General features: G+C 37.8%; 1 protein-coding gene across 2 annotated transcripts; it reads right to left on the bottom strand.

Moving 5' to 3' along the window:
- Window positions 1–167: 167 nt before the first annotated feature.
- Window positions 168–21,038, bottom strand: me2 (malic enzyme 2, NAD(+)-dependent, mitochondrial). Of its 2 annotated transcripts, none has more exons than XM_078250917.1 (15): window positions 20,870–21,038; window positions 16,003–16,159; window positions 9,334–9,467; window positions 8,627–8,776; window positions 8,162–8,237; window positions 7,680–7,841; window positions 7,378–7,591; window positions 6,757–6,854; window positions 5,608–5,721; window positions 5,368–5,479; window positions 4,984–5,126; window positions 4,722–4,824; window positions 4,421–4,491; window positions 3,655–3,753; window positions 168–3,311 (listed from the first exon to the last, which is right to left on the bottom strand). In XM_078250917.1, exons 2-15 carry the CDS (start codon window positions 16,114–16,116, stop codon window positions 3,150–3,152), a joined length of 1,752 nt encoding a protein of 583 aa, XP_078107043.1. In that variant the 5' UTR covers window positions 16,117–16,159; window positions 20,870–21,038; the 3' UTR covers window positions 168–3,149. The 2 variants fall into 2 exon arrangements, with proteins under 2 accessions (XP_078107043.1, XP_078107044.1); XM_078250918.1 differs by having other exon boundaries at window positions 16,003–16,156.
- Window positions 21,039–22,135: the final 1,097 nt, after the last annotated feature.

The raw sequence follows: 22,135 nt of genomic DNA, 5'->3' as shown, positions 1-22,135 counted from the left end.
GCAGTGACATTTCTCATGGGTTCAAATCAATTCATTATTAAATACCATACAGACTATAACTGGATTGAAACAAATAAAACATCAGGGAAAACAAAACAAATTTGAATGAATAAAGTTGGTCAGTCACAGAAAACATTTGCAAATTAAAAATCAGCAGCCAAAGGAGCCAGTGTGAAAACTGATTTTATTCTGTACTTTTAACAGCAGAAACGCACAAACGCTAAGGCAATATTATTTAACAAAAATAAACTTCAGAAACACAGACTTGAAGGCACATTTCAATGAAATATGGAGTTACCTTATGGGGTCGACAAGAATCACATGAGCAAAACAAATTCTTACAGAACACAGTAAAAACTCATAATGGACGATTATGGTCAGTAATAACAACTGGATAGACACATGAGCCAACACTTACTGAGGTTAAACTGTTCCTAAATAGTTTCTTTTAAATACAACTATAGTAAAATGTTTGAGTACAAAACGTTGCCTGTATAATGTGTTCACAACCTGAAGCTGCACGGTCTATCAGAGGAAAAGCTGCTCACTGAATACTACACAATTACATAATTTTGAACGAAACAGCTTTTTTTTTTGATTCAGTGCTGTGAGCAATATACGAATACATATACAAAATACATATGAATGAAATAGACTAAAATGAAACCGTTACATTGAAACCAGACTTAAACACATTTTAACTGTGAGGGTGTGTGTATGTGTTTGTGTCCATTGTATATGGTCAGGGTTTCTCAATTCTGACATTTTACATTAAACACATAATTTTTGTTCTTTGGCTTAATCACTATGAGAGACTGCATTGGTCTGTCAGAGCACAGAGCAAAATATAAAGAGGATTACATTTAATTGAAATTGTATTTTATATGATTTCACGTGACAAATAAATTGATTGATTGAGATACTGTAAGCGCAGTACATCACACTGTAGATGGCATAGACATATAGATGTGAAATATTAGGAAAATAGAACTGGAATATAGTTGATGGATATCTTACTTTGAGAAATGCATGTTATGATCTTGAGGAGGTTGTGCTTCTGTCATTTTCTCTAACTGTGACTATTAAAATGTATAGCTGATAGGAGATCACTGGGATCACAAAATGATCTAGCATTGCTGTTTCTTCATAACAAATATATATTGCCAGTAACAATCTATGTGATTATCTTGTAGGCAGCATTACCCCTTAACAGTGCCAGGATCATTTTGGGAGATGAACATGAATGAGCAGAAACTTTTTTTATTCCCCAGAATATTAGTGAACCTACTGTATTAAAAAGGTCAAGATTTCAATTTCAAGATGTTTGTGTCCCAGCGGGCTGTTTGGGTCACTTTCTTAATTTGCCAATAATAAAGAACACCACATATGTGGAACTTCTAGAGAACTTGAGGTCTGCTCCAGCTTTGTTCGTTTAAATTAACACTTGAGACTTTTCTCTTTTATGAAATTACATGTAGTACTATTTATTCATACCTTGCACTAGACTGTAATCTGTCTTATTCTGTTTTAGCTTATTTTGTATCCTATATTTAATTTTACTCTTCTAAATCTTATTTATGTCTTCTTTGTATTGGCTTGTGTTTTTCCTAATGCCTTTTATGTCTCATGTACAGCACTTTGAATTGCCTCATTTAAAGGTACTATACACATAAACTTGCCTAAGGTAGTTTCCATCTCTCTTTCTTGTCTGTGCTAATAGGACTGTGTTAGTGTTATCAGTTATTAGTAATGCTCACTGTAGACCAGAACAGTAAAGCCTAGTCTCTAAATTTGTTGAATATGTTCCAAGGAGTGAAACCCATAGACCAATTTGTTTATAAACACTTTCAGTAGACAGTCTCAGTTTCTACAAAAGTGTATGTATAGTACACAAAATATAATTAAAATCGAGAAAAAAAATGTGTATCCAACAATTTGACACAGCACATTGTTTCCTTAAATATTTAGGGTATAGGTTGTATTCAATTTGTCAAAGTTCAGCAATAGGGTTCATTTTTAGGGATGTTTTTTTTTCTTACCACAATTTATTAAAAGGAGTGTTCATGACATCTAAATACAAACGCAGAAATTAAAACAAAATAAATACAGAGAAATAAATACAATGTGACAAAAGCCTTCAAACAAATGAAATGCTGGAGTGGATGTTTTTTTCTCGAGCGTTTTTAGATATAATTTTTATTAAATTTCCCTTCATAAGATCTCATCATCATTTTCGAGGTCTTTCTTTAGTTGTTCATGTTAATAACCGGGCATTTAGTTTGGCAATCTCTAAGTAGCTACGTATAGTCAAAGTAGTAGTAAGTGCTAGCTAAGCTCTGCATCAGGAGTGTATACAACAGCTGTTTTGCATCAAATTAGAATCATCAATACATAAAATATGGAGTGAGTAACTTTTAAAATTGGTGAAAAAGACAATAGTATTGTATATAATGTATGTGTATGGCATTTGATTAGCATGGCACCCACTTATTTCCAGGTTATTTATGACTAAAAAGAAAGATAGTGGATGATAACACAAACACAAAACAAATCATGGAGTCATTTCTACTTGTAAAAATCCAGCTTAACCTTGAGCAGAGGCATAGTGTAGAGTGTTTGGTTTATTACTATTACTATTCAGCGCAATCTAATTAGCATTCAAATTGTTGGGTGAAAGTTTGGTGTTTTAGTACATAACAATCACAAATTATTGTGGTAATTTACTGTAATATAACACATTGTTATGTCTGTTATTTTCTTTTCAAAACAGTGTAAACAAATTTAAATGTATCTCAAAGTTTCAACAATGAAACCAGATTTCCACACTGCCTTTTCCCACCACCAGGTGGCACTCCAGGTACTGTGTAGGTTTACATGTGATACAGAGGTGATAAAGAACTGGGATGTGAAGTATAAAATAGCCATTTCCATTCAAATATCCTCTTTCAAATGCCATTTTCCACTCTACCTTTTCACCGATCTAATAAAGCTGTTTTAGTGCAAATGCAGTACCAGGGCAGCAGTAATGGACTTTTACTGCCTGTTTTCATGAGCACATGTTTGCACTAAGAAAATTATGATAATCTCAAAAGATCTGTGATTAAGAATTGAGCAGAAAACAAAGGGCAGAGTGGGGGTCTGGTCTACTTCTAGTTAGTCTTGGGGCTGAAGCTGACAGCTGGCCAGTCATAGGTGTCTGGCAAGAAGGAGTCGTATTGGGTGTCCCACATAGTAGACCGTACAAAGCTATCCTTGTCCACAGGCTCAGGGTAGCGAAACGCCATGCCGTTAGAATAGACAAACTCCACCACCTATAGCAGAAAAAGAAGGTTTAGCATTGACTAATACTGAGAGGCAAACACAAATAGAACACACAGATACAAGTACTTTGCAGACAAATGGAAGATAAACTGACCAAACGTTAGTACAACCAAAGAGCTAACTAGTTTAAGGTTACAGCTTACTATGTTTGTCAGGCTGTGGTGGAACTGGGTCATGGATTATGAAAATCAGATGATGATAGAGGAGGTAAAAGGCAGGACCAGTTAAGGTTTGGACTCACATTCATACGTTTATCAATAGCAGAAATATTCAGCCACGGTTGGGGCCTTTAGTATTGTCATTAAGAGAAATTGTCATTTTCAGGAGACTTGCCTTGACAGCCATCCGGACAGAGACCTCTCTGATGTTGGAGAGAGGAGGATAGAGTCTGCCTTCTTCGAGCTCTTTATCTGTCAGCTGCTCTGCAAGGGTCTGGAAAGGAATATACAAACACTTTTAGGCTAAAGATGAATTTCTAGGGTTGAAAAAAAAAAAAAAACCCAGAGACATAAAAACTACTACTATTATTTGCTCCTTATACAGTTTGCCATCACACAAGTGTTAAGTAAAAAATATAATAATATGTGCTTTTGAATAAGAATAACAAGATATAAGAAAAATAAGAAGTGTTAGATCAAGAGACAGAAATGACCAAACAACCACTACTCATATTACATACATGCAAATAACAGTGTTTTCTTCATGCAAAATATTTTAATATTGAACAAGGAATGCTGGCAAGATATCATATTGGGAAGACAGATAGAAAAAGTGCAAAGCAGGATCAGCCTTATATATATATATATATATATATATATATATATATATATATATATATATATATATATATACATATATATATATATATATATATATATATATATATATATATATTTTATTTTTATCTGTTAGCTGTTAGTCTAGAAAGAGAGGAAACATGAGACACCAAAGGGTTAAAAAGGGTTTCTATGACCATCTACAGCGTATGCATACATGACAGAGTCAGCAAAGAAGTGCAGGATGGGTTCGAGAAAAGGTAAAGATGAAAATCAGCAAGTTTAAAGAAGAGACTGAGAGATACTTAGTAATGACTTCAGACCTTAGCAGCCTCTAAGAATACTGTGTCACTGATGTGTCTCACTCCACTCAGGATCACAGCCAAAGCCACACCTGAAATGCACATACAGTATGTTTTAAAACACACTGGCTTTACTTTTTGCATTGTGTTTATTGTCAATAAGTCTCCCCATAGTGCAGACATTGTGCAAATGCTAAGCTTTGGTTGCTTCTTGACACTGTACGTTATTTGACAGTCATTTTGTATGTCGAGGGAATCTGTACATAATCCATACTCTCTCATTAATATAAATTATGAATTTTCAATTTCTTTTTTCTTTCACCTGGAAAGATGTAGGCGTTGTTCCCTTGTCCAGGAGTGATGACGCGGCCATCACTCAGAGTCACTGGACCGAATGGACTGCCACTGGCAAAAAGACATCTACCCTGTGGGACAAAGAAACAAAAAAGTAAAAGGGTGATGATAGGGGAAAAAGAAAGGACAATAACATGGAAAGTGATTTGGCAGCACAGGAACTATTAATGCTTGATTTCAGAGTTAGTCAAAAAGAAGCAAAGGACAGGAAAGAAGAAAGAACTGTGTACATCAGTGAGTGTGTAGGCGTCCTCTGCTGTGCACTCTGCTTTATTGGTTGGGTTGCTCAGGGCAAAGATGATTGGTCGTTCGTTTAGGGTTCCCATGACCTTGATGACATCGGGGGTGAACAGACGTCCAGCTCCTGACACACCTGGAAGAAGGAAAGAGAAACTTAGATTTAATGATTGAATGAATAATAAATAGCCTAAATATAAAATATAGTTATTCAATCGGGCTGATCGAATCTCCTGCTTGGATAAAATGAAACAAATCATAACATATAAGAGCACTGTGAATTAATTTGTTTAACGACTAAAACTTAAAAATGCATATTCCAAACTGTGCTTTACAGTTCCAAGAAATTTCAATACAGAAAATAAGTAGTTCCTTACCAATGATAGCTGTGGGTTTGATGGTGTTGACAGCATCTAGGAAGCTCTGTACAGTCCCTGGACTGTCATGGACAAATGCCTCTTGGTTAGAGTCTGTTTCCTGAGGTCTTCCCTGGTGGCGACAAAAAATCAATACAGAAGAAAACCTCTGTTCACCAATTATACAGTGAGCCAGGCAGTAAGCCACACAGGCATATGACATATGTTCTGGTTGTTGATGTCTTTGTCAAACAGACTAACCTTTACTAGTAAGCCATGTTTATCGTACATCCAGATCTTATTTCTGGCCTCAGCTTGGGTCATCCCCTTCTCCATCATGGCCATGACAATCAGATTGGCAATACCAAGGGCGGCCTAAGGAGGAAATAATTGCACAAAGTTATATTTTCAAAGTACTTAGACAGTGTATCCTTAATACAACTTTAAACCTTATTTTCTAATAAGACAATGCCTAAGATGCCTAAGAAAATCCACCTTTTCCCAAGAAAGGTTTTGGTCAATGTTGAGCACAGTTTCAATTATTTTAAGCTCTTAAGAAATGTTGGCCTATCATGTCTTTGGTATTACCAGCTCTGGTCAGTAGGGGCAGGGTGTGATTTGCTGGGGGGGCATGTGTGGGATTTCCCCCTTTCTGGTCTACATATCCCTGCCTATGCTGAATTAGGTTTATCATCGTTGGGGACAAAATGTATCCCTCTACCCTTAAAGTGATGAATTCTACTTCACCAATAGACCATATGTTATATACCTAAAATAGAAGTAATTTCAACTTTCAAGTACAGTGCTGTAACGTGAACAGATGCGATAGAACGATAAAATCCGAGCGGGAGTTGGTAGTTGAGTTTAGCCGCCAATAGGTGACTTTGAGCCGGGTACAGGCACCGCCAGATGACTGTCCTTTCAGGGGCCACGGAAGTTGAATTTTGCTGAGAAAAAGTGAGTGTGTCATGTGGCGGCAATGGAAGTTAAGTTTAGGCACCAAGACGTCTAGTTAAGTTTAGGAAAAAGATTGTGGTTAAAACACTACCAAGGAACGAACGAGTTTCCTTGGTGAAAGTATTTTGTTTTCGCAGCAAAGTGAACTCCGCTCCCCGGCTTGAAAGCGTTGCGTTTTATGTTGACACGTTGTTCTATTTCATTTTGAGATTATTTTCAATTGGATATTGAAGTTCATAAATAGGTGCTTTGGCATGCCTGGCCAAGTGGCTCTATCCATGGTACTGGAAGGGGGGTTATTTCTTGCATGTTTTGCTTTGTTGTGCATGATCAAAAAAACATCCAAATTATTTTAATATATGGAAACATTGGAGAGAGAAAAAGAGAGAGAAAAAAAAAAAAAAACCTAACCGAAAAGAACTTCATTTGATTAATGGATAAATATTATTTTACCTCTCCAGCTCCCAGAAAAAGCACCCGATGTTCAGTGATGGGTTTGCCAATGGCTCTCTGGGCTGCTAACAGACCAGCAAGGGCTACAGACGCAGTGCCTGGAAACATGCAGAAGAACCCAACAGTAAACAACAACATCTCTGCCTTAAAGAGAACAGATCAATTACCATTTTAAATGTAGGAGGGTTCAATTAGTGCTTTTTTCAAGTTACGTTGTGCTTGTTGTTCAGCCTTTTGGATTTGATTTTAAGTGAAATATGAGCTCATGAATGCATTGTATTTCAGCCCAGTTTTTAAAATGGTCCCTGCTTGCAACAGCATTTCCTTGCAGCAGTAATGTGACTTAAAGGTCACAATATGTCCACTGTAGATTATTTCATTCAAGCAAGTTTCAGGTTTCTGCAATTTCAAATGATGAAATGAAAAGAAACCAACTGTTGGCTGGAAGGTAGAAAATAAAGACTAATAATTTGTTGTGATGGGCTGAAACAAGCAATGGTTCTTTAACACCAACGGAACTGTACTAAATTCAATTGTTGCTTTTAATTGAATGGGTAAACTTTATGGCACTATGACAACAAGTACAAATCCGAAGTGTTGTGTGAAGGGTTATATGTGAACCTTGGATATCATCATTGAAGGTGCAGTACTTCTCCCTGTACTTTCTAAGGAAGCGGAAGGCATTGTGGTTCCCAAAGTCCTCAAATTGGATCAGTGTGTCCTGCCCGTATTTGTCCACCACAGCTTCCATGAACTCATCAATCAGATCATCGTAGGCTTGAGAGCAATCTCGCTCCTGGTACAGCCCCATGTACAGCGGATCCCTGAGGAGAGTCTGATTCGCAAGGGCAAACACATGAAGGATGATGAGGTGTACACGTGCATGCATACAGTATACAGAAATATATACATAACTTTCTTACCTCATTGTTTGTGCCAACATCTATCACCACAGGCAGACAACTCTCAGGTCTAATGCCGGCACAGGCAGTGTACAGGCAAAGTTTTCCAACAGGGATGCCCATTCCATAAACACCCAGATCCCCTAATCCTAAAATACGTTCTCCATCAGTTACTACTACTGCCTACAGAGGAGGTGGAAAATAAATACATTAGTCAGCAGAACTGCAGATTAACATTTTGCAAGCAAAATACAAGGAAGGTAAATGTATACAAATGTGGAAAAGACTTTCCCTAAATTTTACTGTGATATTTATAACTCTGAGTTCCATCTATTCATAGTGACGATCTCCATATGCACAGTTTCTTTCTTTTCTTTCTTCACTATTTCTAAAATCCTCAGTCTGTGGGTTTGAGAACGATGAACGTCCCTAGGAGTCTCACTTACACTGTAATATAGATATTAGCTGAAGTGGTGTACTGTGGGGGTCAGTCAGGTACTCACTGCAACATCAGTCTCTGGCCAGTTGTCCAGGATGGAACGGATGTGTCCTTTGTCCAGAATGGAGATGAACAAACCTCTTGTGAGAGAAACATGATGATGAGTTGACTACTTTAATGATCACTGTAAGATTCTATTTACTACAAAACAGTGAGACAAAATATATCTCCAGTACAATAACATCTGTTACATTATTTTAGTCAAGGGGTTGACACAAATTTAACACCCATTCACCATTTTAAGAATATCAACAGCTCCAGTAAAAGCCTATATTTTACCCAGAACAATTCTTTATATGTTTCCATGTCACTTTTTTCAGGAGGATGGATTTTGTGCACATCAGGCCTAAAGCAGTGTAGACTATAGGCGTTGAGTTAAATTTTCTTCTTCTCTGTCTTAAATATTAATTCCTGAGAGTGCAACAGGCACAGTATGTCTGCCGCCAAAGTAGCTTTACTGCATGCTTACTTGGGTCTTCTGAATATGTGTCCATAGTGTGTGCAGGCCAATCCTACAGTGGGAGTGTAGACAATTGGCATCAATTCCTCTATGTCTTCCATCAACACCCTATAGAAAAGCTTCTCATTCCTTTCCTGGATGCCCATCAAGTAGATGTACCTGTACGGAAAAGGAAGAAAAATGAGGAAAGAGAGAGAGGAAAAGTTAAACCGTATAGAGCACACGTGTCAAACTCAAGGCCCGCGGGCCAAATCCGGCCCCTCACAGATTTTGATCCGGCCCGTATATCAATTTTGGTTTACAATACATTTTGGCCCACCTAGTTTTTTTTCGCTTTTTCTTCGTTTTTGTTGCTTTTTTCAAAGTTTTTAGGTGCTTTCTTCTGTGATGGCTAAGAACATTTTTGCTGACTTTTTTAGGACTTTATGTGGACCAAACTGTGAGTGAGAAGACTATACGATAATGCAATAACACAGTCAAAGATATTTAACTTTTTGGATTGAATAAAAGCATGTCAATAAACCCGTACATGTCTGGCACTTAATGTGATTCTCATTTTCCAGTGTGGCCATTAGTGAAATTCAGTTTGACACCCCTGGTATAGAGGGAAATATTTCAGATAAACATATGATTACTAACGAATGCCTCAAAGCAAAACAGAGACGATCATACTGTGTCTGTACTTTTCAGGTGCTTTAAGCAAAATATGTCCTTACTTCTGTAGGGGATCAGTCATCTTCTTTAGATTATTCTGAAAGCGCATGGCCTGAATATCCTGAGTCTCCACTTTGGGAGGCAAAAGACCATGTATTCCTAAAATCTGTCGCTCCGGTAGAGAAAAGGCCATGCCCTGGGGAAAAACAAAAGAAAGAGAGAGGAGTGAGGTGGGAGACTAAGAGAATATAGTTATCTAACTTATGTCAACTACTCATTGTTAGAGAACAACTTTAATACTTAAGAGTTCAACAGGTTTTAAAATCTGAAAATATTTACATGTTTTAAAATAGTGTACTGTGCTTGTGCAAATATGTAAAGTATGTCATGTTTTCACACTCTGAACTTCTGAACTCTTCTCGCAAAGAGACAAGTGTACTTTTCTAGTATTTCTAATTAAGACTTCTGTTAGGTCCACATATATAATTCAATTCAACTTTATTTCAGACACACTGGTCCATATCAGTACCAAAACATGCAAAACACAACACAGACAAGACAAAAATATTGAATTTCATAAGATCAAAGTGATGTTTCCGAAAGCAAGAAGTGTACCTTGTGTCACTCTGTGTGGGATCAGCTAAAGCCACTAAAATTAAAGTGACTCATAAATGTATACATAAAAATTCTCAAAACAGCATGAAAGGCGGGAACATTGCTAGTCACAAACATATGACTCGCACTTGTTCATCTTGGCAGTTTGAGAAAGATTCTGAATACATCATTAAATGCCACCTGAAGCTTTCTCATTTTTGCCTTACTAAAGCTGCACCACAAGTCTGGCTGTACAGATTGGAGTACAGTAGCCTCTAAAAAGGGCAGTTTTAACATCATCTGTGCACATGTGAAATTTGCATGCCAGCATGTTGGCTTGTGCATACAGTTTGCAACGCTGGCGCTGAACATCATCATCATCACATAAATCATTTCTAAAGATGTGACAGAAACATCTACATTTAATACTTGGTTTGCCATAAAAAAAAAGGAAGGAAAAGTTTTCCCCCTTGGTCTTTTTAGAGTTAAATTTGATGTCATGCTGCACACCATACTGTGAGCAAACTCTAACCAATTGTTGTAGGCCGGCACTATACGGAGACATGACGACTAAGTCATCAGCATACATCAGATGATTAATAACACTAGCCCCCATACATCCAGTTTTTCACTCTTTTAACTTTTTAGAAAGATCATCCATATACAAATTAAAGAGAAGAGGTGACAGTATTCCACCTTGTCAAACCCCATTAGTCACTAAAAAGGGTGCAGATATACTCTTACCTGCATGGTTTGATATGAGTACCAAAATCCTTATCAAATATCAAGGGACCTCTCGCTCAAGTAGTTTGTTAAAACAATTTACCATGATTAATACAATCAAAGGCTTTTGATGCGTCCAGAAAACTATTGTAGTGTTATGTCTTCTATACTTACTGAAAATTTCCTTCAGGGCATATATACACATATCTGTGCCATGTCTACTTTTAAAACCAAATTGATTGTCAGTAGTTAGGTATTCTTGTAGGCGATCCAGAAAAATTGCAATGAAATGCAATCTCTATTACAATGGTAAAAGGCTCCATTGAAAGTTGGTATTACAAATGTTAAAACTTTTCGCCCCCAACGTTTCTTGTAGTATTATACATCTACAGACACATAACACACTTGTATGATGTATTTTATAGGCATCACTTCACATGCTCACAAGTTTAAATATCATCTCTCTCCGCTGCATGACGTTCTGCTTTTAAGTTTCATACTCAAAATGACTTAATCACCTCTTATAACAATAACACACACAAAAAATAATCACTGAACCAATTTTCAGAATTGCTGCTGCAGGAGAGGTTCACATACTGTGATGTAGTTTTGTCACCGCTCACCAGAGGGCACATTGGATGACCTTTGAGACCGGGCTAACCTATTGACTCTTAAAAGGAAAGGGTGGACAGCTGAGTGAAAGGGGCAGACCAGCTGAAAGGAAGGAAGAGAGATAAGAGAGGGAGTAGCCTCAAAGAAGCCAATAAGGAGGCGTAGTGGCAAAAACACCCCCTGTATAAAAGAGAGCATGGGGGAGGAGGGACACAACGCGTCTTCGTGATCCTGCAGTTTATGTCGGTTTACCAACCCATCTCTGAATATGGGCATAACACATGGAAGCCATAATGTCTGGGGCTGGGGAAGGGGTTAAATACTCAGAGTGATGAAGCTGGGGGCTCCCCTGGCAAAATCCTGAGTCATGCTGATGGAGCATTTCACTTCACACAGCTCTGGGACTCAGTTCCTGTTAACATAATGCAACATGCTGCAAATCTCTCTCTAGCTTTAGTTTTTCTCCTTTTACCTGGAACTGAATGTTTAAACGTCTCTTGGTTTGTTCAAATTGCTTTTTAGCATTTCTTTTGTGTGTTGAGTGATTCAAACAGGGCTCAAAAACCACCGTACTACTGTCTTTATATGTATTCCTTAAATATATACATCTCTATATCCTATCATTTTTCTGTTGAACTGAAACAATTTGTATTGTATAACAATCACAATCTTGCTGACAGTGTAGTGTAATAAACAATGCATTTCTCCAACACTAAGACCTTTACTGTTCAGTAATACCCTCAGCATACACACACACTCACTACGATGTGCAGTGGGCTACATGATCCCTGAGAATGTGAACAGAAATTGAATCCACTATTACACACACACAGTTTTTGTATTGTCCGTCTCATTCAACAGTCCAATTGCTGAAGGAACAAAAGACTTGCTAAACCTGGCTGTTCTTATTTTCCTTTGCAGAATCCTACCATTGCCCCGATAGCTTAGTTGGAACCTATTGTGCAGAGGGTGAGCAGGGTCACCTAGAATCTGCTGCGCCTTACTCACAATAAGGTCCTTACACAGCTGAGCAGCTGACATCTGGTCACACCCAATGACCCTACTCGCCATACCAACCCTACTCGCCATACTGACCATGCGCTGCAACCTATTCTGGTCTAGGCTGTGCATGTTTCCAAACCAGACCAAAGGACAGCCTTGTAAAACAGTTGCAAAATATATTGATCCACATTAAAACTGGACAGTTTACGTAAAAAGAACATTCGCTGTTGCAGTTTTTTGGCCTTTTCAGTGGCACATACCAAACCTCAGCTGGTCATCTCTATCCCTAAGTATCTGTATGTATTTACTCGTTTGATGGATTCATTATTAACCTTGGTGAGTGGGATTTCTCCTTTACTACGTCTAAAATCTATGACCATTTCCTTTGTTTTAGTCACATTGACCTTATAGGAAATAGTCAGAACAACACTGAATAAAGTTCCCTACCTCTTCCTCAAAACCACTCAGGGATGATTTATTAGGCTTTAGGAGCCCCACCAAGGCTGTGTCATCTGCATACTTGAAAAAGGTACGAGTGGAGACTGAAGCTCGACACTCGTTCGTATACAGCGTGTACAATATTGGAGACAAAACACAGCCCTGTGGGGCCATCGTATTTATAGATTTAGGGAAGGAAACAGCTGTGTTAAATCTAACCTGTTGAATTTGCTTCAAAAGAAAATCATTAATCCACAAAATAAGCCTAGGATTAACCCCAAGATCCATCAGCTTGCCCACCAGCAGATGGCTAGGCTCAATAGTGTTAAAAGCACTGCTAAAATCAACAAATACAATCTTCACCAAGCTGTTGGGTAGTTCAAAATGTTCATATAAACTGTTGGTTATTGTCAGCAGTGCATCCTCAACCCCCTGCTCTGGCTGTAAGGGTGTCACGATTTTGATTTTAATTCGAAATCGACCGAAATGAAGTCACAATCTCGAACTTGAATGGAATCGTCGATGCTGCCACGCCGCCATGTCATGTCCGGTCGGCTTGTCAAGCGGAAAAAAACACACGTGTTGAAAGTGCTGCGAGTCAAACTCCTCTAACTTAGCTACAGCCAGTCAAAAGATAGCATGGCAACTGCAGATGCAGGAGACCCATCGACAGAACTTGAACCCCCTCCTCCTTCACTGAAGTCACCGGTGTGGAAGTATTTTGGATTTCCAGTGAGTGACAACGTTTGATAGCAGTGACAGCACCGTTTGGCTTAGTTATCATCTTAGCTAACACTTTTGTTACTTTATTTTTTTGACAAATCGTTTCGGCTCTGCTTTCTAACATGATATGATTGTGCTTACCGAGGACAGATCTGCTTCACTACACTTGTTAGATAATGTTTCATTACAGAGTTCTCTGTTGATTTGTGTCGCTGTGTGCTCGTGGTGGGAAATGAATGTAAAAAGAGAGCGGCGTGTTGGAAATGCAATGCGCTGTGACGTAGATCCCCTTCAAGGCCAGGCTAATGTTGGAAGTCCCTCTAGTGGACAGAATATGTAACAACAACCACCTGCTTATAGTGGAATTGACAATGCGTAAGCCTGAGTAGTGTAGTACATATTAATAACAGGCTGCATTTGAGCATTAAATCTTCGAATATTATTCGAATAATGGCATAGCAACCTGTGCTTTAATGTAAATCGAGAATCGAACCGTGACCTTAGAATCAAAGATTTAATCGAATTGAGGATTTGGAGAATCGTGACACCCCTATCTGGCTGGTACACAAACTGATAAGGATCCAAGAATGGTGAGACTTCAGTGAGGAGATGTTTTAACACTATCTTCTCAAAGCACTTCATAGGTACTGAGGTTAGGCCAACAGGTCGCAGGTCATTCATCTCTTTAGGCCTATTGTTTTTGGGCACAGGTACAATTAGAGACTGCTTCCACAAGTCAGGAACTGCCCAGTCCAGTGACCGCTGAAACAGCCTTTGGAAAGGAAATACTAGTGAATCAACACATGACCGCAAGACCTTACAGCTAATGCCATCTGGACCCTGAGATTTGTGTAGGTTGGAATGTTTATATTTAGCACAACATGTGTAGTAAAGGCTACATTTAGCATAGCCTGCACATAGTGAGACTCTGTCACTTCAAGCAGTTACAGTCTCATGTTTTAAATGTCATTTGTAGCTTTCAGAAGTTGGAAAAACCTGACAAGAAACCCCTGCCAGCCAAACAATTTACAGCACGACTCAAACAATGTCAAATGCAAGACACCAAACAATGTGATAGATATATTGTATTGGGTAGTAAATATACATTACAGAGCAACTTACAGCAACTTACACCAGCTGAAAAATTGTTTAAAAGTTACAAGCCTTTGCAGTGCAGGAAAAAAAAAACTGCCCAAAGTGAATAAAAAACTGTTGAACTGAGAAAGGTTTTAGCCCCGATTTACCATGTCTGACCACACCCAAGAGTGATGCTGCTGGGTGTGGTCAGACATGGTAAATCGGGGCTAAAACCTTCTCAGTGCAACGGTTTTTTATTAAGCTTGGGCATCAAGAGTGATGCTGGGTGTGGTCAGGTGTGTGCTTTTCATCTGGATATTTTGGAAGCAGTTTAGCATTTTCTTTTTTACTAGAAGTCTAGTAAAGCAAAGGGTTCAGAAAAAGATCATGTTAGGTTTATATCAATAATGATGTCCTTAGGAAACTATTTAGAAATTGGAACGTTTTGTTTTATTCACTTGTATTTGTTGTCCTGGTTCCAGTATTTTAAAAATTCAAAAACAAGTACAGCGGCTTTGGATTGATAAAAATGACATGATCAATTTGTTTAGCTTCCTAAATGCCTAAGAACCATCCCCTTAAGGTCTCAATTTAAAGCAAGTGTTAGAAGCTAGGACAAGTCAATTAGCAGAGGAAAATTAAAAGCAACTACCAGACAAGTTCAGCAGAAGCAATCAGTTACTTTGTATTTCGTGGTTGTTACATATTCTACTTCTTGGAGAAACATCATGCTTTGAAGATCATTTGAGTGTCAGAGGATTGAAAGAATGAAAAAAAGACTTGGATATGGGACCTCAAAATTAAAGGAAGAGATATAAGAAAAACTAACCATTGTTAACAAAAGGAGGTTTTCTTAAGTAGAAACAAATAAATATATATATATATATATATATATATATATATATATATATATATATATATATATATATATATATATATATACACACACACATATATATATAGTGTGTGTGTATATATATATATATATATATATATATATATATATATATATATATATATATATATATATATATATATATATATATATATATATATATATATACACACACACACTGGGAACACAGGAAGAGATATAAGAAAAAACTAACCATTGTTAACAAAAGGAGGTTTTCTTAAGTAGAAACATACATATATATATATATATATATATACACATACATACACACATATATACATACATACATATACATACATATACATATATACATATATATATATACACACACACACACAAATTTTGTTTATGCTCCAGTTATGATTTGCAGTACATTTGTGGTATTTATTTATTCATCGTAAAGAATAATCTGAAATTCTGAAATGCATTCAAATTATTTTCCACCCCGACACACAAAAAGCTTAGCCTACTTTACATATTTGGCATGGATCTAGCAGAAATGGACTGACATTATGCAAGACATGTTAATAAAGTTGCCATCTGTTTATCCACTATATATTTTTAAATGAACACACACACACACACACACACACACACACACACACACACACGCACACGCACGCACACACGTCAGTGATCCACTCACTTTGTTGGTGCGAGGGCTGAGCATAAGGGGCTTGCCCTTCTCTTTGGTGTGTGCCCATCTGCAAACAGAGACACAGGGCCTCAGGGACCAGGTTGTCCTCAACCTGGACAACATGGTGGGCAATCACTGGTCTGTAAGGTCCACTGGTGGAAAGCTGCTAAGAAAGGAAAGAATAACAAATTTGACAAAATGACAATTTTTTGTGGAGAAATTATCTTTATCTTCCTGCTTGGGGAAATTACTGTACAATTGATTGCAAAAGTTGGCTGTAGTAAGTAACTGTTTTAGGGTACTGAATATTACAAGAAGGTCTTTGTGCAAAAACATTTATATGCAGTAGTTTTTATTACCATTAACGGACCATTAAAGTTGGCTTCCAGGGCTGCAGCTAATGGTTATTGATTAGTAGCTTAGTCTATGAGATGTCACAAAATACTGAAAAATGTCGATTAGCGTTTCCCAAAATCCAAGGTAACGTCCTCAAATGATATACAGTTTACTGTCATAGAGGAGTGATGAGACTAGAAAATATTTACATTTAAGAAACTGGAATCAGATAATTTTTACTTTTTTTTCCCCACATGACTCAAACCGATTGATGATCAAAATAGCTGGTGATTAATTTAATAGTTGACAACTAATCAATTAATCTTCGATGCTCTATTGGCTTCCCACAACATTAAAAGACTACAGTATAAAAATCCAGTCAATTTGACTGTTTATGGTGTGAATGCATGGGACGATTCTTTGGTGTCAAAGGGTTGTTAAGATTTATTGCTTTAAGGTTAAGATATTCTTGCTTCTTACAGTCGAGACCTGAAGTGCACCACTGCCACAACCTTTGAACATTTGACATCATCAGACCCTTATCGTACCTTCGTACAATATGACAGTAAGCTGTCAGAAGTGAAGACTGTCAGCGTACTCACACACACACGTAATCACAGAAGCCTACAAATGCACTTGGTGTGCATGGACAGTCCAACATTCGAGGATTACCAACGCTGACGGCAGTGGCTAGTCATTAATCTGGATGTAGACAGAAGTGATTTAGACCATGATCTGAGAAACAAAGCTTTGGAAGATTGTCATAATCCTTTTCGCAATGAGCTTCACATGAAGACAGAGAACAAGGAAATCATGGTGACATCGGTCGACAAAAATATAGGACAGGCAGATTAACATGTATCATAGGTTGGGAACAAGACACCAACTAACAATCACACAAATGATATGTATCATGTCATGTATTCACAACTATATTGTGTTGGGCATTTGTTGTGGTGGATGCAGAAAGAGGCCAGTTAAAGCTACGCTGATGTACCTTTCTAAATTATAGACAATTAAGAGCGGCTTCCCCCTTGTGATAATTATTGTAGGAAAAGGTCAGACCTCGACTACGAACCCAGAAAGTAAATGCTGCCTTCCCACCGAATGTTCAGAGCTAACAGACTGAAAGAACAACCTTAAATTGCCACACATATGATATAGATATAATGCTATCTTGTGATGTAAATGTGAATGTCAATAAGGGCAGATTGCTCAAACATCACCATATTACCAAGACAGCAAAGCAGACCACAAAGGAAATGTAGCCAGAATAATTTCTCAATCCAACTGTCTTTTAGCCTTCCTTAATGTCAAGACCTGACCCAGAGGAAATGCAACTGGACCTGTAAGCAAGTTATGTGGCTAACAGCAACGTGAGCATTATTGCATGGAGTTTCTATTTTAGTTCCTTGTAGTTTAGTGGCTGAGACTAGCAGAATGCTAAAAGAAGTAGCATTTTTCTTTGATTGAAATAGGTAGCAAAATAACAGACCTAGGGCCAGTTAATTCAAGAAACAGCACTGATCTGTGCTGTCAACATTTTCCTGCCCTCCTCCATTTCTTTACTACACTATTCTTGCTATGTTATCAATAATCGCCCGCATAAAACCACAACACCATATAAATGGAGATAAGATAAACAAATATATTCTAGTATTTAAAACGTATTCAAACAAGATGCCACTCACATGCTACATCAAATAGTGCTTGCAACAGTTATGTTTATAAAACAGTTTATAAATTACCACTGGCCTTTAACAACTCTTAGTCAACAATGGGTGTGATTGTCCATTTGCATATGTGTTGTTGAAGAACAGATTCAGAGGCACACTGTGGTGTGATCATGTACCCCTCTCAAAATATCTGATAAAAGAAGTTACAAGCATAGCCAGCTGGCAGAGCCTTGGCTTACAGCTTCATATGCAGGAAACATTGCCTCGAAAAAAGAAGCATCAAAGCCAGGACCAAAGTGGCAGACTGTAAGCAGCACAAACAATCAAGAGCCATTGTAATGCTCTTGTTTATTTGATATTCAGAGGGAAACAGCCTCTGTGAATTCCAGTCTGTGTGTTGTACACTGTACAAGAATATGTTCTGGTTATTCGCACACCTGATGAGGTCAGTATTTGATACAGTGGAGATACTGAATCCTTTTCCCATTTAATTTCCTTCCAAAGTTAATCAGCATGCCCAGCTTTGTATCAGTGTTTGAACAACTAGTGTATATGCACGACTTAGACACTTTATTGTTTGGGCATTTTTAGGCCTTTATTCGACAGAACAACTGAAGAGAGGAGAGAGAGAGGGGGGAATGACATGCAGCAAAGGGCCGCAGGTCGGAGTCGAACCCGGGCTCGCTGCGTCGAGGAGTAAACCTCTATATATGGGTGCCCACTCTACCAACTGAGCTATCCGGGTGCCCGACTTGGACACTTTACACAATACATTTGTAACTGTAACTGTTTGTATGCAAATAGCTCATAAAAGCAGGCAACCGACCCACCTAGAATTGTGCAATTAGATTTCTTCAATGCTAATCAAAATTATAGTAAACTGGCTATTCAAAGCTTGTGCTGAGATCTCCACACAAATGCAGTATCTTGCCAAGGCTGGAAATTGACCCATCTAAGTACCAGTCACAAGTACCACACCTGACTAATTAAACTTTAGGTTTAATAATTAGAAATGTATAACTCAATGCCAGCTGGAATTGGACTTCATACATCTCATATGTGTTACTAGTACATTTTCACTTTATTTTGTTCTAATCAAATGTGGCAAACAGGACACAATCTATGCACAGAAATTATTATGGTACTAGTATTTATTTATTTATTGTATTTTAACTTATTAGGTATGGAAGATATTTGAGAAATGTGTGGTGTTATGTTTGTCTTGAAGCTGCTGTGGCACTGTAATTTCCTGTAAAGGATTAATAAAGGATTGATTTATCTATCTATCTATCTATCTATCTATCTATCTATACTATTCAAGTCTTACATTACTGCGTCGGAAAATACTCTTAATATAGAAATAATTTGTGCAAATGATATCTGTATTGACTGAAGTAACGTTAGATATAACAATAGTAATGCAGTTTAATGTGGTAATAACCACAGAAGGGACAGTAAAACATTTGGTCACATCAGTTATGTCAAAGAATTTCTAATAAGGGAAGAAGTTCCACTCTCTCATTACTTCCGGCTTCTGAACTGGTTGCAGTTCCACCAGAGTTCGATATAGGGGGCGCTCACAGGCCAGTGCAGAATGAATGGGACTCTATAGAGCTATACCCCTCAAAATCCACTTTTCTCAGGATATCATTTTTTGTCTAGTAATTTGAATGTTGCATTCGAAAGGGGAGGCTAAGAAAACACACACTGCTGGGTGTTAGATTTTTTTAAAGTGGCTTTTTTGTTCTAAAAAGCCTTTTAAAATGTCAATGACGTCATACACATATACGGCCAGAGATACTGCTTTACGGCAAGCTCCTTTTTTCTCTCGAGGCATGACAACACAGCTGACAGGTTAGCCTCTCCCTGTTAATACACGTGCTAGAAAGAGGTTTGCTAATGTTTTAAAGACCACGCCGAAATATTCACTCTGACATTCTGGTTGTGCTTCGGATGCTGTCAAGCGGGATCTCCGATCGTAATCAATCCTTCACTGACCAATCAGCATTCATTAGCAGAATGCTAGCGTGTTATGGGCAACAACGACTCAACCTGTAACAAATCGAAAGGGCATAAGTACTCGTCAATTCAACTTTCGACCTATAATCCATGTTGAACTTGCAAAAACTACAATCAAATCTGAGATTTCTCAACGACAATCAGGCGAAAGAGACAAATTTAGCCGTCTAGCTCCATAGAGTCCTATTCATTTAGCACTGGACCGCGATCACCCCCAGTGGAACTCTGGTGGAACTGCAACCAAAGTAGGTATAACGGGGCTGAATAGGGAGTGGAACGGCTTTCGTGTAGACGGGCTTTGGTTATGTCTTGGCGTAGCTAGCTAGTTCTCATTCAGCATAATGCATAGCTGATCAAATGAAAGACAACTGTTTATACTTCCATCTTCTGTTTGGTGATGGAAGAGGAGGGAAAAGCAACAACTAGGCCTGCGTTTACACAGAAAAATCCGATGTCAAAATAACCGTAACTTCAACTTGTGGTTAGTGGTATTAGTTAGTCTAGAAACCTCCACCACAAACATAAATAATAATAATTAAATAATAAATGCAGCTAACTAACTGCTACTGCACAAGCCAAGAAGCTAACTGCTAGCTTAGTTAGAACTAAACGGACCAAGCTGTATCGTAATTTGAGCACATTTCAGCGAACGGGTCAACGACAGAAATGCCCACAGTCCCAATGTTTGTAAAAGTGAAACAGTACTACAACGCGAAACAGATAGCCCGATGATTATTTACATGCTGTCATTCATTCTGATCCCCCGCTCACTAACGTTAACGTAATTCTTGGCACAGAAACGGGAAGTTCAGACTTATTTTTTAAGAGAATAAGACTCGGCTTACCTGCTCTTAAATAGTATACTACTGCGGTTACTTCCGTTGGACAGGTTACTACTTTTTATAAAGCATATTTCTCCTGGAGCTCGCTGTATAACTGCTATTATTTGACCGCTTGGTCTGTCCTTTTACTGCAGCCACAGATCCACGGAGTGATGAGGAAGGATCGCAGCGTAAAAGAACTTGGCCCCTCATCCAATCACATGTTGGGATTTCCTTCTTGGTTACCGTAAAGACTGCAACAAGCGCAATCTTTTTAGAGAGCTTTCACTGTCGTAGGAACTGACAGGTCCACGTTGTTTTTTATTTAAATTCTGGTCCTGGGAACAACAACAATTAATTTCAACAGTTTCCATGGTTGAAATTAACAAATTAACTTGCTTTGGCATCTCATCTGTAAACCATGTTTGCCTTTTCCCCTAACATCCTATCCTAAAAAAAAACGCAGCAAGATTATAACATTACTTGCTCTGTGCTGTTTTGTATGTGTTCCTGTTCCTGTTGTGTGTATTTGTATAAAGGCCAGTCTAAGGAAGGGTGTTGCAATCTAGCTTTGGCTATATGCTGTGGTGCATTGGTCCATCAAATGTAGCCTACTTATCCCTGCAAAAATAAATGTTAACCAAATACAAGATACCCTTAAAAAACTAATTACAGCAATATGTTTTAGTCTCACTTGGCATTACATCACAACAATAGAAAGCAAGAGGTCAAATACCTTTAATAATAGTTAATAAGTATTGTTTTATTAATTCTTCAGCAAAAACAGAATTGATACTATCAATCAATATTGAGCATTTAAAAACCTTACAGCTTTTCTCAAATGCTAAAGCTGAGGCCTCCATTTAGCTAGTACAAAAGAAGAAAAAAAAAGCACACCGAAATATGCTGTCCAAAAAAGTGACGCATAATAAAAACAACAACATTTAAGCTATTTGAATAATGTGAAAAAAGCCATGGAGAAGGGAGAGGATATGTTACAGTCAGCAAGCTGAGAGCATCGAGGCACGTTTTCTAAATTTTTTTCACACATTAAATAATTGACTTCGTCTCAGTAACCACATGTATGTTTGTGTTATTTGTCAATGACGTTATTGCTTGCTTAGGTTACCTGCAGAGGAAACTGTATAATGTTAAATGTGACCATTAGACCTGTATAGGTTAGTTAGTTTGCAACACAGCTTCTATCTATTTTGTATAAATAGATAAATGGCTCTGGATCAGAAAATTGACAATTTGCACCTTTTTTTTACTTGAACACTTCTTCAGTTA

The sequence above is a fragment of the Sander vitreus genome, chromosome 5, assembly GCF_031162955.1.
Source record: "Sander vitreus isolate 19-12246 chromosome 5, sanVit1, whole genome shotgun sequence".
NCBI classification, from domain to species: Eukaryota; Metazoa; Chordata; class Actinopteri; order Perciformes; family Percidae; genus Sander; species Sander vitreus.
This window is presented reverse-complemented; position numbering and strand designations above follow the sequence as displayed.